The 13,283-nt window shown below is 56.7% G+C and overlaps 1 protein-coding gene across 2 annotated transcripts; it reads left to right on the top strand.

Moving 5' to 3' along the window:
* The first annotated feature begins 3,269 nt into the window (after window positions 1-3,269).
* On the top strand, window positions 3,270-13,242 carry LOC118994179 (glycerol-3-phosphate acyltransferase 2, mitochondrial). Of its 2 annotated transcripts, XM_037056748.1 has the most exons (21): window positions 3,270-3,348; window positions 3,483-3,596; window positions 4,281-4,354; window positions 4,752-4,856; window positions 5,099-5,227; window positions 7,394-7,493; window positions 7,863-7,996; window positions 8,310-8,409; window positions 8,515-8,724; window positions 9,049-9,168; window positions 9,332-9,414; window positions 9,718-9,836; window positions 10,548-10,618; window positions 10,697-10,955; window positions 11,036-11,184; window positions 11,298-11,375; window positions 11,824-11,955; window positions 12,035-12,155; window positions 12,256-12,321; window positions 12,541-12,596; window positions 12,898-13,242. In XM_037056748.1, exons 1-21 carry the CDS (start codon window positions 3,286-3,288, stop codon window positions 13,012-13,014), a joined length of 2,400 nt encoding a protein of 799 aa, XP_036912643.1. In that variant the 5' UTR covers window positions 3,270-3,285; the 3' UTR covers window positions 13,015-13,242. The 2 variants fall into 2 exon arrangements, with proteins under 2 accessions (XP_036912643.1, XP_036912644.1); XM_037056749.1 differs by having other exon boundaries at window positions 11,824-11,945; window positions 12,541-12,977.
* The last annotated feature ends 41 nt before the right edge of the window (window positions 13,243-13,283 follow it).

Here is a 13,283-nt window from a genome sequence, read left to right on the forward strand (position 1 = left end):
GTAACAGTCAAACGAGGCACGAGCTCAGCACATGTAGCTTAGGGCCAAGAGAGGAGTCAGGTATTAATTATATAGCCACACAAATAAATACTGGCCAAGGACCAGCTGAAATAGGCATCTGGTTACTGCAGCAGTCCCTGACTGATCTGGAGTGCTAATCAACAAAGGAAATGACACTGGGGAGGCTTAATTTGTTTTTCATGACCCAATGCTGGCTTCTGGTGATCCTCTGCCTTTTCTAGGTGTTCCCAACTCAGAATTTTGCTCAAGCCTAAACTCTAGCGGCTTGTATAGATCAGGAAAATTTTATTTCTAGAGGGGAAGGGAGGGAGAAAAGAGTGGGAGAGAAACATCAGTGTGTGGTTGGGTGCCTTTCACGTGTCCCTACTGGGACCTGACCTGCAACCCAGACATGTGCCCCAACTGGAATCGGACCAGCGACCCTCTGGTTCGCAGGCAGGCACACAATCCACTGAGCCAGCAGCCCGAGTTGGAAAATTTTTTCATTAGAACCAGGCTGTCCTCGAGTCCTTGTCCAAGTTTGGGGTACCTGAGGTCTTGCAGACATCTCCAGAGATCCTCAGGCAGGGGTGGTGGGGGGAGGGGCGTGGAATCTGCTTGGGAAACACAGCAGGTCCCCACGCCCTGCCACAACTCAGTAACACCCCAGGCCCACCACGGGCGGTGCGCACCAGTCAGCCCAGCCAGCGTGCCTTGGGCCCTGGATCACGTGCCCAAGCAGCTCTCCGTCAGCGTGGAGTGGGGCTATGGGGCGGGGCTTCGGGCACAGCGTGCATTTCCATTGGCTCCCAGGGCTGCCTTCACGACGGATACGCAGAGCCTCCAGTCCCGGCAGTTGGCCTCCTGCTAAGCTGCGGCTTTGGCGGGAGTCTGTGGTGGGTGTGAGGTAAGACCCACCGAGTCACTGCTCAGCCAGTGCAGGCGGGTCGCGGGATCTTTCGGGGCCTTCCTGCTTCAGGAGGCGCCTGGGTGACCCTCCTGGTGGGGAGGGTCGGGGTGGAGGAGCCGTGGCCCCGAGGGCCTGCCATGCAGGGATTCCTTGCCGGCAGTGGCGTGAGGGCCTCGGTGGCGACACCGCGACACGGCGACACCGCTGCACTGAGGCCTCCCCTGTGGTCCCCCTAGACGTGTGTGTGCGCCCGTGCGGCAGCGTCAGACGCTTGACCCTGCTCCCGGGACGGGGCCCTCCGCCTTCTCGGACTGTGGAGGGGCCGCGCGCCATGGGCCTGGTGTGGGGCCGAGTCCTGGGGGCCGCCGGGCTGAGGCCTGCAGGCGAAGTGGGCACGTGCGAACTGCACTTCTCCGCAGGGGACAGATTGGCATGCCATCCTTCGATGGGGGGCTTCACACTTAGGTGTGAGCGGGGTTCAGGCAAAAGGTGGACGGACAGATACGGCGGCCAGTGTGGAGGCGCCTGCTGCTGGGTCAGACGGACAGCGGCCCCCAGGCTCTGCCCGCCGAAGTCCTGTGGGCTGCCCACCACAGACGCCAGGTCTCAGAGATTTTTTTTTCTTTAACTGCAGCAGCTGAAAACCATTACTTTTAACCTGACAAGCTCTCTAGTTTTAAATGATGTTAATTCAAGTTTCAGAATAGTGTGTGTCAGAAAGCAAGTATGTGGCCTACATTTGGTTCTCAGGATGCCAGCTTGCCAGCTCGGGGAGGGGGTGTTCAGGTAGGACCTACAGGGTGGCACAAATCCCCATTTGGGGAACCCCGGTTCTGAAGGATATATCCCAGAGCTTGACTTCTGGATTGTGTGAGCTAAGTAGTTGACGTAATTAGTGAATGGGAGTTACCCCTGGCCCTGTCTTTTACTTTTTCTGGCCCCGTTAGGGTTAGCTTTTGAGAGAGAAGTAGGCTGAGCCTGAGGAGCGGACCTCCTCCTCGCAGAGCAAGCAGGACTCCCCAGCTGGCCTGGGAGCTCCCCATGCCGAGTGTCTGTGAGTGGGAAGTGCATTTGGGGTGAGTCTACCAGAGCTCATCAACTGCAGGGATTGTGATCCTAGTACCACTTAGCTTTATAGTTTTAAATAGTGGTAATTAGGGAAAGTAGGAGAGACCCAGAGGAATTCTGGGAGAGGACATTACAGCCAGTCATCTGGCATTTCCTGGGTCCCTCACCTGTGCAGGTGCAGGCAGACTGGTGGTCAGAGATGAGTCATTTGCAACCCCTGCCCTCAGGTCTCTTTTGGATGACTTGAGGAAGTGAAACCTTAGCTCTGGAGGAGGCTCCTAGCCCAGCAAGCCTGGGCTGGGGGAACCAAGGAGGAGGGGAAAACCCTAGAGGATAATCCAGAGGCATCATGAACTTAGAGCCACGGGGAGAATTTGGTAGGAAGGGGAAAGGCACACCCACATGGGCATGTGCAGTGTGTGGTGGGACAGGGATAATGTAAATAACCAGACCAGCCTACGCATCAGGGATATGGTGAGAGATCAGGGTAGAGGAGTTTTTAGGGCCTAATTTCTGGGCCAGGAGGGGTTCAGTGCTGCTTTATGGAATAGACATCTGATAGTTCAGAGGAATATGATGAGAAGGAGGGGCTGAGGAGACACCTAGCAGGATCTTTTGCCGAGAGTGGGGTGTGAGAGGGGATGTATTGTGGAAAAGTTTGTCTGGTCTCCAATCCTAAGAGTATTCCTTGAGGACAGATCTATGTGGTATTTCCCTATGTCCCAACTCCCCAGCTGTCCCCCATCTAGTACCTGGCCCCTATTCCTGTAATGGTTGAGTAGGTGAAGGGCCATCCTCTTGTGTGGAGAACAGAGGCTGGACAGGACCTGGTGGCCTTGCAGCAATGGTCCTGTTCCTCTTCAGCAGTCACATGCCTCTTTCCTGCCAACCCAGCCTTGTTCTTTCCCTCTGCAAAGAAGGGGTCTGAGTCTCTCATATAGCCCTCATCTGTGCTGGGACATGCGGGGTGGGTATTGATGGTAAGACAACTGATTTCATTTATGTTAGCCCTCAGGTTGCCCCTGATCTGGACACTGACACTTTTTGAGGACAGCTGGCTCCTTGGTGGGACCAGTTGGGTATGGGGCATGACTTTGGTCAGCTTCCAGCCCTGTTTCTCATCACTGATGTCCTGGATGCTGTCTGCCTGTCCCAGGGATGGAAATTTGGTGGTCACCACAGGAATCCAGGTTGTGGCCCAGACTCCAGTAGCCCCTCCATCCTTCCATCTCTCCCCAGGTCATCCTTCCTGTCTTGTGGTGAAAGGAAGAGAAGCAGGTGGCCCTTCTCAGATCTTATAGGCCCCCATGGATTCCATTTTGGGAGCTAGACTCCAAACTCAGCAGAGGAGCAGCCAGAATGGCCAGGAGGTACTATGGCTCCTTCCATTCCCAGAATATCCTCTGCCCTCCCACCTCTCCTCCTGAGCACCTCACTCTTGGAGGCTCCCTCCCTCTTCCAAGGACCTTGAGTCTTACCATCTCTCTCCGTGGCCACTTTCCAGACCAGCCAGTGGTCCTCAGGCTTGGGGACGAAGCTAGAGGCTATTGCCCCATTCCTGGGGAAATACCGCCCCTTTGTGGGTCGCTGCTGCCAGACCTGCACCCCCAAGAGCTGGGTGAGTAATGTGAGGCTGAGCCCCACCCTGGGAGCTTGGCACATCTTGGCTGTGGGAACCATGGCTTCCCTTATGTCCTTCTAGGCTTGGCCCTCCCTGCCCATGCCTATGCTCTTATCTTTCAGGGGAATGGAGGCACTGGTACTGGTTGTGTTGTTGGCCTGGGGCTGGCTCACAGCTCTAGGAGAGTTGGGAAGGGAGGTGCAGAGGCACCTGAGAGAACAGAGTATGGCCAGAGAACTGGGATCTGAGCATGCTTGCACAGTCCTGCTGTTCATTTTGGGGGGCTCACCCACTCAGAGTCACCCAGTACTCAGTACAGACTTGAGGTCTTCCTGTGTGTCCATGCCTCATGTGCTGGTACTGATGAGACCCACAGTTCTGGTGGAGATCCAGGCTACATGTATGTTCTCTGCAGTAAACTAGAGACCTCAGAGACTTTAATATGCCCCTCTCCAAGTGGCTGGTGCTGTAGAGAAGGAAGCCCTTCCATTTTGACCACAGGACCCTGTTTCCTGAATGAGCTTCAGGATATTTTGGGAAATGCTGTGCTACAGTCCTGTCTCCTAGCAGGCACGATAGTCCTCCAGGCAGAGACTGAGAAGACAGAGCAGGGGCTCTCCTTTGCAGGTTTGCAAAAGCCCCCCGAAGTCATGCATGCTATCCCTGCCCTCTCTTGGGCAGGAGTCCCTCTTCCACAGAAGCATAATGGACCTGGGCTTCTGCAATGTGATCCTGGTAAAGGAGGAGAACACCAGGTAGTCAATCAAAGGCAGGAGGGGTAAGCGGGGCTCTGAGGTGTGGGGCTGCTAGGACCTTGCTTTGTGGTGTCAGTTTCTTCCTCCAATGGGAAAGAAGTCCCTGCCCTTTGCTGCGCACCCACAGGCAGGAGAGGCAGGGAAGGGCAGAAACTCTCCTGCAGTTCCTCCTGGTGGCATTTATGGGCTGCCCTTTGTGCATCGATGCCCCACTCAGCATGAGGGGGTGGGAATGGGACAGGTGCTTCCTCATCCTTCTCTGTGATAAGCCAAGCTCAGGTGTTCCCAGGCCATGGGATTGGGGTATGATCCCTCCCTCATGGACTACCCTCCCTGGGTCCTAGTGGGAGGTAGACCCTCTAAAAGATCTTCACCCTATTTCTGGGGCTGTGCTCAGGTTTCGGGGCTGGCTGGTTCGGAGGCTCTGCTATTTCTTGTGGTCCCTGGAGCAACACATACCCCGCTGCTGGGATGAGCTACAGAAGGTCATGGAAAGCACTGGGTGAGGAGGCAGGGATGGGGGTTGGGATGGTACTTCTAGGATCCTTGAAAGGATGACAGAGGCTCTAGGCAGGGGTAACTGAGAGGCCCGGTTTCTAGAATGTTAGCTTTGCCTAGGTTCCTGCCTTAAAAATGGAGGCTAAAGACTGGAAGCCATGCTCTGGGGAGGCTGTGGGGCTGATGGAAATGACCTGAGCAAACTGAGGCATGCCCTCTCCTGACACCACTTCCCCTACACTGTAGCGTACAGAATGTCATCTCAGGAAGGGCCCCAGGAGGGGCTGGGGAAGGCCAGGTGCCCGGCCTTGTGAAGAAAGAGGTACAGCGCATCCTGGGTCACATCCAGGCCCCACCTCGCCCCTTCCTGATCAGGTAACTTTATGCTAAGGGACACTTATCCCTAGAGTCTTTGCCCTTCTGGAGAGTGAGTGTTGAATGGGCTTGGGAAAGGACTAGACCCTGCCCATGCACCGGGGAGCCAGATGGTGTGTTACCAGAGGGCCCGAGGGAGCCCCTGATCTGGACACAGACCTTTTGAAAGCAGCTGGCTCCTCAGTGGGACCAGTTGGATATGGGTTGCAGCTTTGATCTGAGCCAGCCCCCAACTTCCAGCCCAGTTTCTCACCACTACTAGCTTGGGTGTTGAATGTCTTGGGGGTCACTCCAGGAACCCCCTGGTCATGGCCCAGACTCCAGTATCACCCTTCGTCTTTTCATATCTCCACAGGTCAGGTTCCTGTGTAGAGAGGGAGAGGGGCAGTGGTGACTGGTTCCCTGACCTTATCAGCTCCCAACCTTCCTCCTGCATCCATCCCACTGTCACCATCTGCTTCCTCTCACATTCATCTGCACAGTTTGAGCTCCTTTTAGATGCAGGTGCTATTCCAGGGGAATGAAGGGGTGCACAGGTCAGAGAACAGAGATACCCATGGCTGCGGGGACAGAATAGGACTGGGGCTAAGAGCACCTGGAGGGAAAGAAGAGACTTGCAAGACGGGGAGGAAAGGGGAAAAGGAGCCTGTCTTGGGGGAAATGGTGCACGGAAGTCAGAACAGTCCCACTAGAGTGAATAGCATTAGCTATGGCCACAGGAAAGGGCCAGGTTTGCTCATGGAGCCAAGGTGGCTGGAAGCTGGTCAGTGAGCTATTGGGGATGAAATGAGAGGTAGAAGGGACCAGATACACAGGGCCATACAGGAAGTTTTTATTTTGATTTCTAAGTGTGGTGACAAGTAATGGAAAGATTTTAATTAAGTAGGGAATGACAACAAGATTAATTAGGATCAAGAGTAGAGAACAGGCCATCTGGGAGGCTGTTTTATTAGTCCAGGAGAGGCATGGTGATGGCTTGGATGGGAGGTGTGGTAGAGGTTGGACAAGTGGATTGAGAGACCAGTGTGAAATTACCAGGACTCACTGATGGACTGGAGGTCAGGGTGGGACAGTGAGGGAAAAGGGGAAACTCGCAGGTGAGCTGGTTTCTGGCCAAGTACCTGGTGATGTGGATAGGGGGTGTTGGTTCAGGAGGAATGAGTTCCTTCCACAAAGGATGTTTTGGATACAGAGTTTCAGACACCTGATGTGCTGGTGGAGGCATTTGTTTATGTGAGCCTGGGACTCAGAAGGGAGGCTGGGGCAAGAGGCATACATTTGCAGAGCCTTAGCACAGGGATGACGGTTAAAGTGAGGGCACGGGTGAGTTGTGGAGGGAAAAAGGGCACAGGGTGCAGTGTGTCAGGCTCAGCTGTCCTGACAGAGCTGAGAAGTTAACTGAGGAAGGATAGGAAGTGGAGGAGGTTGGTGACTCTGACACTTCCAACTTTTGGCACAAAAGTTCTTTTGACTGTTGAGACTTCCAGTCCCCTGACCTAGCCACCTTTATACTGGGCATTTGCCCCTCCTGGTGCAGCTTCAATCCCAGGGCTCATCACGATAATAATGCCCCTGTGAAGGAGCCACTGGACACAATTGGTTCTGTTTGAACCCAGCAGCCTGCCTTCTCTGTATCGGAGCAGCCAGACATTGCTGGAGAAGAAAACACCCTGTGGACCTGCTTCCTTCTGAGTGCAGTTCTCCAAGGGGCACAGGCTCTGGTCCAGATGGCCCCTTCCCAGCCTTACCCACTGTCAGCTGATGCCCTGTCTCGTGCCATCAGATGCGGGCATGCTGCTTGTCTGCCACCTCATCATGCTACCTGCATCTACTCTTCTGCTTTCATTTAAAGACAGCCCCTTTCAATTGTCCTCTTTCCTTCTTGTATCACAGAGTCATCCCTTTTTATTTCACCTTTCCCAGCAATTCGCAAAAAGGTATATCAGCATACCACGGGCCTGGGCTCTGGTGTCAGGCCTGTCTGCCAGTCTAGTATTTCTTAGCTTTCTGCACTACTCAGCAGTTTCTGTAACCTCTCTGAGCCTCACTTTTCTCTTCCGTAAAATAGGGACAGCACTGGAGGCCCTCTGAGATGCTGGGGGGTGGGGGGCCCTGCCTTGTGGGCAGTGACCGCCATACCTCAGACTGGTTCTTGCTGCTTCGCAGGCTGTTCAGCTGGGCAGTACTGCGGTTCCTGAACCGCCTCTTCCTGAATGTACAGCTCCACAAGGGCCACATGACGATGGTCCGCCAGGCTGCCCAGGTGGTAAGCCTGCCCTCCAATGGGATGGGTGGTAGGAGCAGAGCTAGGCCAAGCCCTGAGTCAGGCCCAGCCCCATCCCCTGGTGGGAAAACCCCACTGCTCTTAGATGACCTTCTCTTTGTCTCTCACAGCCCTGCTCCAATGGGCTTCCTCTCATGGCTTTTTGTCATGGTCTTAACAACCATTACACCAGTGCGTTACCTTAAAGGTTGTCAGCAGAGCGGCTCTCCTTTTGGGAAATGTGCTCCAAGGGAGAACTGCACAGCTGAACCCTTCGTCCCTCTGTGGCTGACCTGGGTGTGGAGGCGCAGGGTTTCAGCTCCCTGCATCTTCAGGGTGGAGACGGGTTTCTGTCTGACTTTCCCCAAGCAGGGTTCGCCACTCGTCCTCCTCTCTACCCACAAGTCACTCCTGGATGGGCTCCTACTGCCTTTTGTGCTGTTCTCCCAGGGCCTGGGAGTGCTCCGTGTGGCTTGGGACCCCTGTGCCTGCTCCCCTGTCCTCAGGTAAAAGCTGTGTGGCCCTACACATACATGGCAGTCCCCAGGCTGGGGCAGGGATATGTAAGGATGGGAGTGGGGGTGTGCTGCAGCAGCTCCCCACAGGCCCTCTTCCGGGCCTTTTAGCTCCCAACCTTCTACCAGTCCAGCCTGTGGGCTCAGATGGTCAGCTACAGCTTCTGGGGCCATGCCTGGCCTCAGCACGTTCAGGCAGAATCCAGGCTGGCCCTGGGTAGGCCAGCGCTCTCCCTAACCTCCTACTTGGTCCCATCTCCCGGCCCCTGCCCTCATCAGGCTCTGTCTGCCCTGTGCCCCACAGAGCTCTGCTGAGGAAGCTTGGGGGGATTTTCCTGCCCCCAGAGGCCAACCTCTCCCTGGACAACTCTGAGGGGGTCCTCGCCAGGGCTCTGGTCCACGCGGTGAGTGCCCCCAGTGGTGTTTATAGGGCCAGGCCAAGGCATAGGTGCCTAGTGCTGCTCCAGCCTTGATACTGCCTCTGCCACTACCTCCCTACCTCCATCTAGGTCGTGGAGCAGCTGCTGGTCAGCAGGCAGCCCCTGCTTATCTTCCTGGAAGAGCCCCCTGGGACCCAGGGCCCTTGGCTATCCGCCTTGGGCCAGGCCTGGCTGGGACTGGTGGTCCAGGCGGTCCAGGCAGGCATTGTCCCAGATGCTATGCTGGTACCAGTGGCCGTCACCTATGACCTGGTTCCAGATGCACATGATGCACACCATGTGAGACCCCCCTGCCCCATGGGACTCCAAGTGGATACCATCTCCAGAGAAGACACTGTACATTGTGTCCTGTGGCCGAGTGCCTCTCAGGGCTCGGGTCAGCATGGTGCAAAAGAGCTCTCCCCAGCCATCCTGTGGCACCTGCCAAGCTGATGCTGTTATCCTGTTTCGCCCTCAGAAAACCCCACTAGGGAGGGATTTCTCGTTTCACTGATGAGAAAATTAGCTTAGAGAAGTCATGGTCATGTACCATTTGCAAGATAAAGTTGAGCAGAGAGCAGTGCTCCAGGCGAGCCAGCTCCCTCAGCTTCTTCCTCCCCACAGGCCACAGCCCCACTGGGGCTGTGGACAGTAGCTCTGGCTGTCCTGCGGAGCCTGCGAGGCTGGTGCTGCAGCCCCCGGACCTGCGTTCGTGTGCACCTGTCCCAGCCCTTCTCCCTGCAGGTATGGAGTCTGTTGGGCGAAGCTGAGAGGACCTGAGGTCTGTTCTGGGGCCTCTGGCAGCCTGGCCATCACTGCCACTGTGGGGATAGCCTCACCTACCTGTGAGCTGTGTGTAGGTTTCCTGGTGGGCAAGCAGGCAACCTGAGAGCTTCATCCTGGGCAGGAGTACACTATCAATGCCAGAAGCTGTTGGGGCAGCAGGCAGACCCTGGAGCAGCTGCTGCAGCCCATCGTGCTGGGCCAAAGGTAGGGGCAGGGGTGGGTGTGGGCCCCCAGGGCATGGCAGGTGGTCTTTCAGCACAGAGCCTCAGACATTACTGACTCCAGCCTTCCCTCACCAGATATTCTAGGTCATCTAGAACAGTGCCTGGGACCCCTCCTTGCCTCTAATCTGAGTGTGGGAAATGACAGAGGCTGAAAGGAGCTGGTGTTACAGGGCCCCCTGGGGCTGGGCTGGCCTGGGGAAACTCTCTTCTGAGAAAGCACTAGGCTTCCCCAAGACCGTCTGTAGGCTGGCTCCTCCAGTCCTGCCACCTCTGTCTCTTCCAGTACTGTCATCCCAGACACTGAGAAGGAGCAGGAGTGGACCCCAGTAACTGGGCCCCTTCTGGCCCTCAAGGAAGAGGACCAGCTCCTGGTCAGGAGGCTGGGCCGTCACATCCGGAATGGTAAGGGAAACTAGGTCTGGGCCTTTGGGGACAGTCCTGAGCTGTTCCTCCTCTCTGGGTCAGTGGGCTGTCAGAGCCCTCCGTTCCAAATGGGTCTCTGCACCTGACCCTCCCTCCTGTGTGACCCACTTGTGATGTGTGAGGAGGAGTGTGGCAGCCAGGGAGCCCCTCATGAGCGCATACAGATGGCTGCCTGAGCCACAGAGGATAGCATGTACGAAGGACAGATGCCGGGATCTAGGCCACCTACCCACGGTCACCCTGGCCCTGCCTTGGCTCCCCATTTCACCTCTCTGAGCCTGATCTCCTGAGCTGTAAATGGAGTAACATTGACTGAGTGGGAAAATGCACGAGGGACTTCACACCGTACCTATCACAGAGGGGGCTCTCACAGAATGCTCATTACAACTGTCTTCTCAGGTACCTCTCTGTGGCAGAGGCTGTGGGTTGATGGGTAGGCCTACAGCGCAGGAAAGGTCCCCGAACTCCCTGCATGTCTCAGCACATTTGACAAATGCCAGTTCTCCACTGGGAAGGGTGGACCCCAAGGACCGGGCAGGCCTGCTCTCCCCTTCCCTTGGGTGGAGTTGCTGGGGCGGTGGGAGGGTTGCAGTCAGGGAGGCAGGGGACTGTCCTTGGCCCAAACACTGGGTAATAGAACCCGTTGCTGGGCCCAGGCCCCTGAGCCACGTCCCTCCACCCCGGCTGCAGCCAGTGTGGCAAGCTCTGCGGTGATGAGCACAGCCATCATGGCGACACTGCTGCTATTCAAGCATCGGAAGGTAGGCAGTGTGGTGGGGAAGGTGGGGCTGGGGAGTGGTATATGGCCTTGCTGCTCAGCCCTGCCACTACCCACCCAGGGTGTGTTCCTGTCCAAGCTTCTGGGAGAGTTTGCCTGGCTGACGGAGGAAATACTGCTCCGTGGCTTTGACGTGGGCTTCTCAGGTCAGCTGCGCTGCCTGGTATGGCACACGCTGAAACTGCTGCGGGCACACGTGGCTCTGCTGCGCATTCGCCAGGGGGACCTGCTGGTGGTGCCTCGGTCCAGCCCAGGCCTCATGCACTTGGCACAGCTGAGCTCTGAGCTGCTGCCTGCCTTCTTGAGTGAGGCCGTGGGCGGTGAGTCCTGACAGCCTGTGAGGGGGTCGGGTGTTGGGTTAGGGGATGGCTTCCTTCCTCACGCCTGGCCCCCTCCCCAGCCTGTGCAGTTCGGGCACTGCTGGCAGGCAGAGTGCCACCAGAAGGGCCCTGGGAGCTGCAGGGCATTGAGCTACTGAGCCAGAAGGAGATGTACCACCAGGTCCTGCTGCTGCTACACTTGCTGCCACAGGACCTGCTACTGCTGCAGGTCAGGCCTCCCCCCAGCCCCGAGACCCACACATCCCTGGCTTGTGGCAGGGCTGTGCCTGCCCTGCCCACTGCCTGGCTCTCCTGAGGCCACAGAGACACCTTTCTCCCCAGCCCTGTCAGTCTTCCTACTGCTACTGTCAGGAGGTGCTGGACCGTCTCATCCAGTGCGGGCTCCTGGTTGCTGAGGAGGTAGGCAGAACCGCTGGAGACAAAGCTCCTGCCTGGATCTGGCCTCTCTCAGCCTCACACCCCAACTGACAGCTGCCCTGTGTGTGCTGTGGGGGCAGGCAGCCTCTGGCCAAGCAAACAGGGAAGCCTGGGTCCTGCCTCTGCAGCTCTGTGCCTTAGGACTTGTGTGTCTGTCATGACAGGACTGCACAGTTGTACCTCTGAGGTTCTCTGCACTCCTCCCGCCCCCACATTTCTTATCCATAGGGCTGTGGCCCTTGAGGGTGGGTGCCTACTTCCTCTCACCCTACAGGTCTCTCACCTTGCTCAGCAGGTCTTGTGTGGGCTCCTAGGTCTGCTTTTACTGGTTGTACCTCTATGTGCCTAGACTGCCATCTACCTGATCTGGGGGACTCGGGGCTGAACCTTGACCAGCCTGGCAGAGACCAGTGTCTCCTCTGACCCCCAGACCCCAGGTTACCAGAAGGCCTGCGACACAGGGAGACAACATTTGAGTGCCAAGCTGCTGTGGAAACCAAGTGGGGACTTTACTGATAGTGACAGTGATGATTTCGAGGAGGCAGAGGGCCGGTACTTCAGGGTGCGTTGGGAGAAGCCACCAGGGAAGGAAGAAGTAGGGAGACAGTGGGAGCTGCCCTCACTGGCCTGTCCCCTTTCAGCTCAGTCAGCAGTCTCGCTGCCCCGACTTTTTCCTCTTCCTGTGCCGCCTGCTCAGCCCACTGCTCAAGGCCTTCGCGCAGGCTGCCACATTCCTCCACCATGGCCAGCTGCCTGACACAGGTGAGGCCCGCACTCCCCTCCCTGGCTGTCCTCAGAGAGGGGCTGAGAGCTCAGGGCAGGGCTCTGCCTGTGCTGGGCCTAAGTCTCCTCTGCTCCACAGAGTCATGCTATGCGGAGCAGCTGTTCCAGTTCTTGCAGGCCTCTGCCCAGGAGGATGGCTCCTTCGGTGAGTCCCAAACAGCCAGGTGGTGCCCAGGAGGCAGGCGATTGCTGCCCTCTGCTGGGCACTGCCAGCCCCACTCCAGGAAGGAGGGCTGCAGAGTAGAGAGCGCCACTGGGTGCAGTCTGCGCCCTGTCTTGGGCAGTTTCTTCTACCAGTGAGAAGAGAAGCTTGTGCCAGTGGCTGGCTGCACCCACTAGAGCTTCACTTCTTTCTCTCATTCAGAGTGTGCAGACCCAAGTCTTGCCATCAGGGCTGTCTGGACCTTCAGAGACTTGGGGGTGAGAGGCCATTCTCATCCTCCTCCTATCCCCCTGTTCCCACCTGATAGACCTGCTCAGGGAAGCCCACCTGTGCCCACCCCGGGTTTTCCTCAAGAACAGGTGTGGTGACAGGAGTTGGAGAAGATGAGATGATTTTCCTGTCCCTCTTGGTTTCCCAAGCCACTGCCTCATTCTGCTCCCAGGATGGGTGCTGGGGATGGTTTGAGGAAACACTGTTCAAACCCTGAGGCCTAGGGCCAGGGGTCTCACTGAAGGAATCTCCCATGGTGAGTGCTCGCAGCCCTTCTCCATGGCACAGGTGCTGCAGCAGACACCCAGCCCTGCAGGCCCCATGCTCCACCTGTCCCCTGCCTTCACCAGCCGGGACAATCAGGAAAAGCTGGAACAGTTCATCAGGCAATTCATCTGTGACTAGAACTGTGGGGAGGAGTCTGTGCCGAGACTTCTCAGCCCCAGAACATAGCTGAGCCCTGAAGCCAGAAGCCAGAGGCCTGCAAACCCTTGGTTGGCCGATAAAATTGTTGAGGTTTGATTGTCTCTTACTGTCTTTCACTTTCTGTTCTTTGGTGTGATAAACAAGGGGACTAGGCTGGACAAGTTCTCTTTCCAAGCCGAGCATTGTCTTTTGGTGTAGATTCTCAGTGTCTGCTCTCCTTCCCCACGCCGTGACAGTGCTCTCTCTTG

Source organism: Sturnira hondurensis, unplaced genomic scaffold (assembly GCF_014824575.4).
Source record: "Sturnira hondurensis isolate 20B ecotype Veracruz unplaced genomic scaffold, ASM1482457v3 Scaffold0009178, whole genome shotgun sequence".
NCBI classification, from domain to species: domain Eukaryota; kingdom Metazoa; phylum Chordata; class Mammalia; order Chiroptera; family Phyllostomidae; genus Sturnira; species Sturnira hondurensis.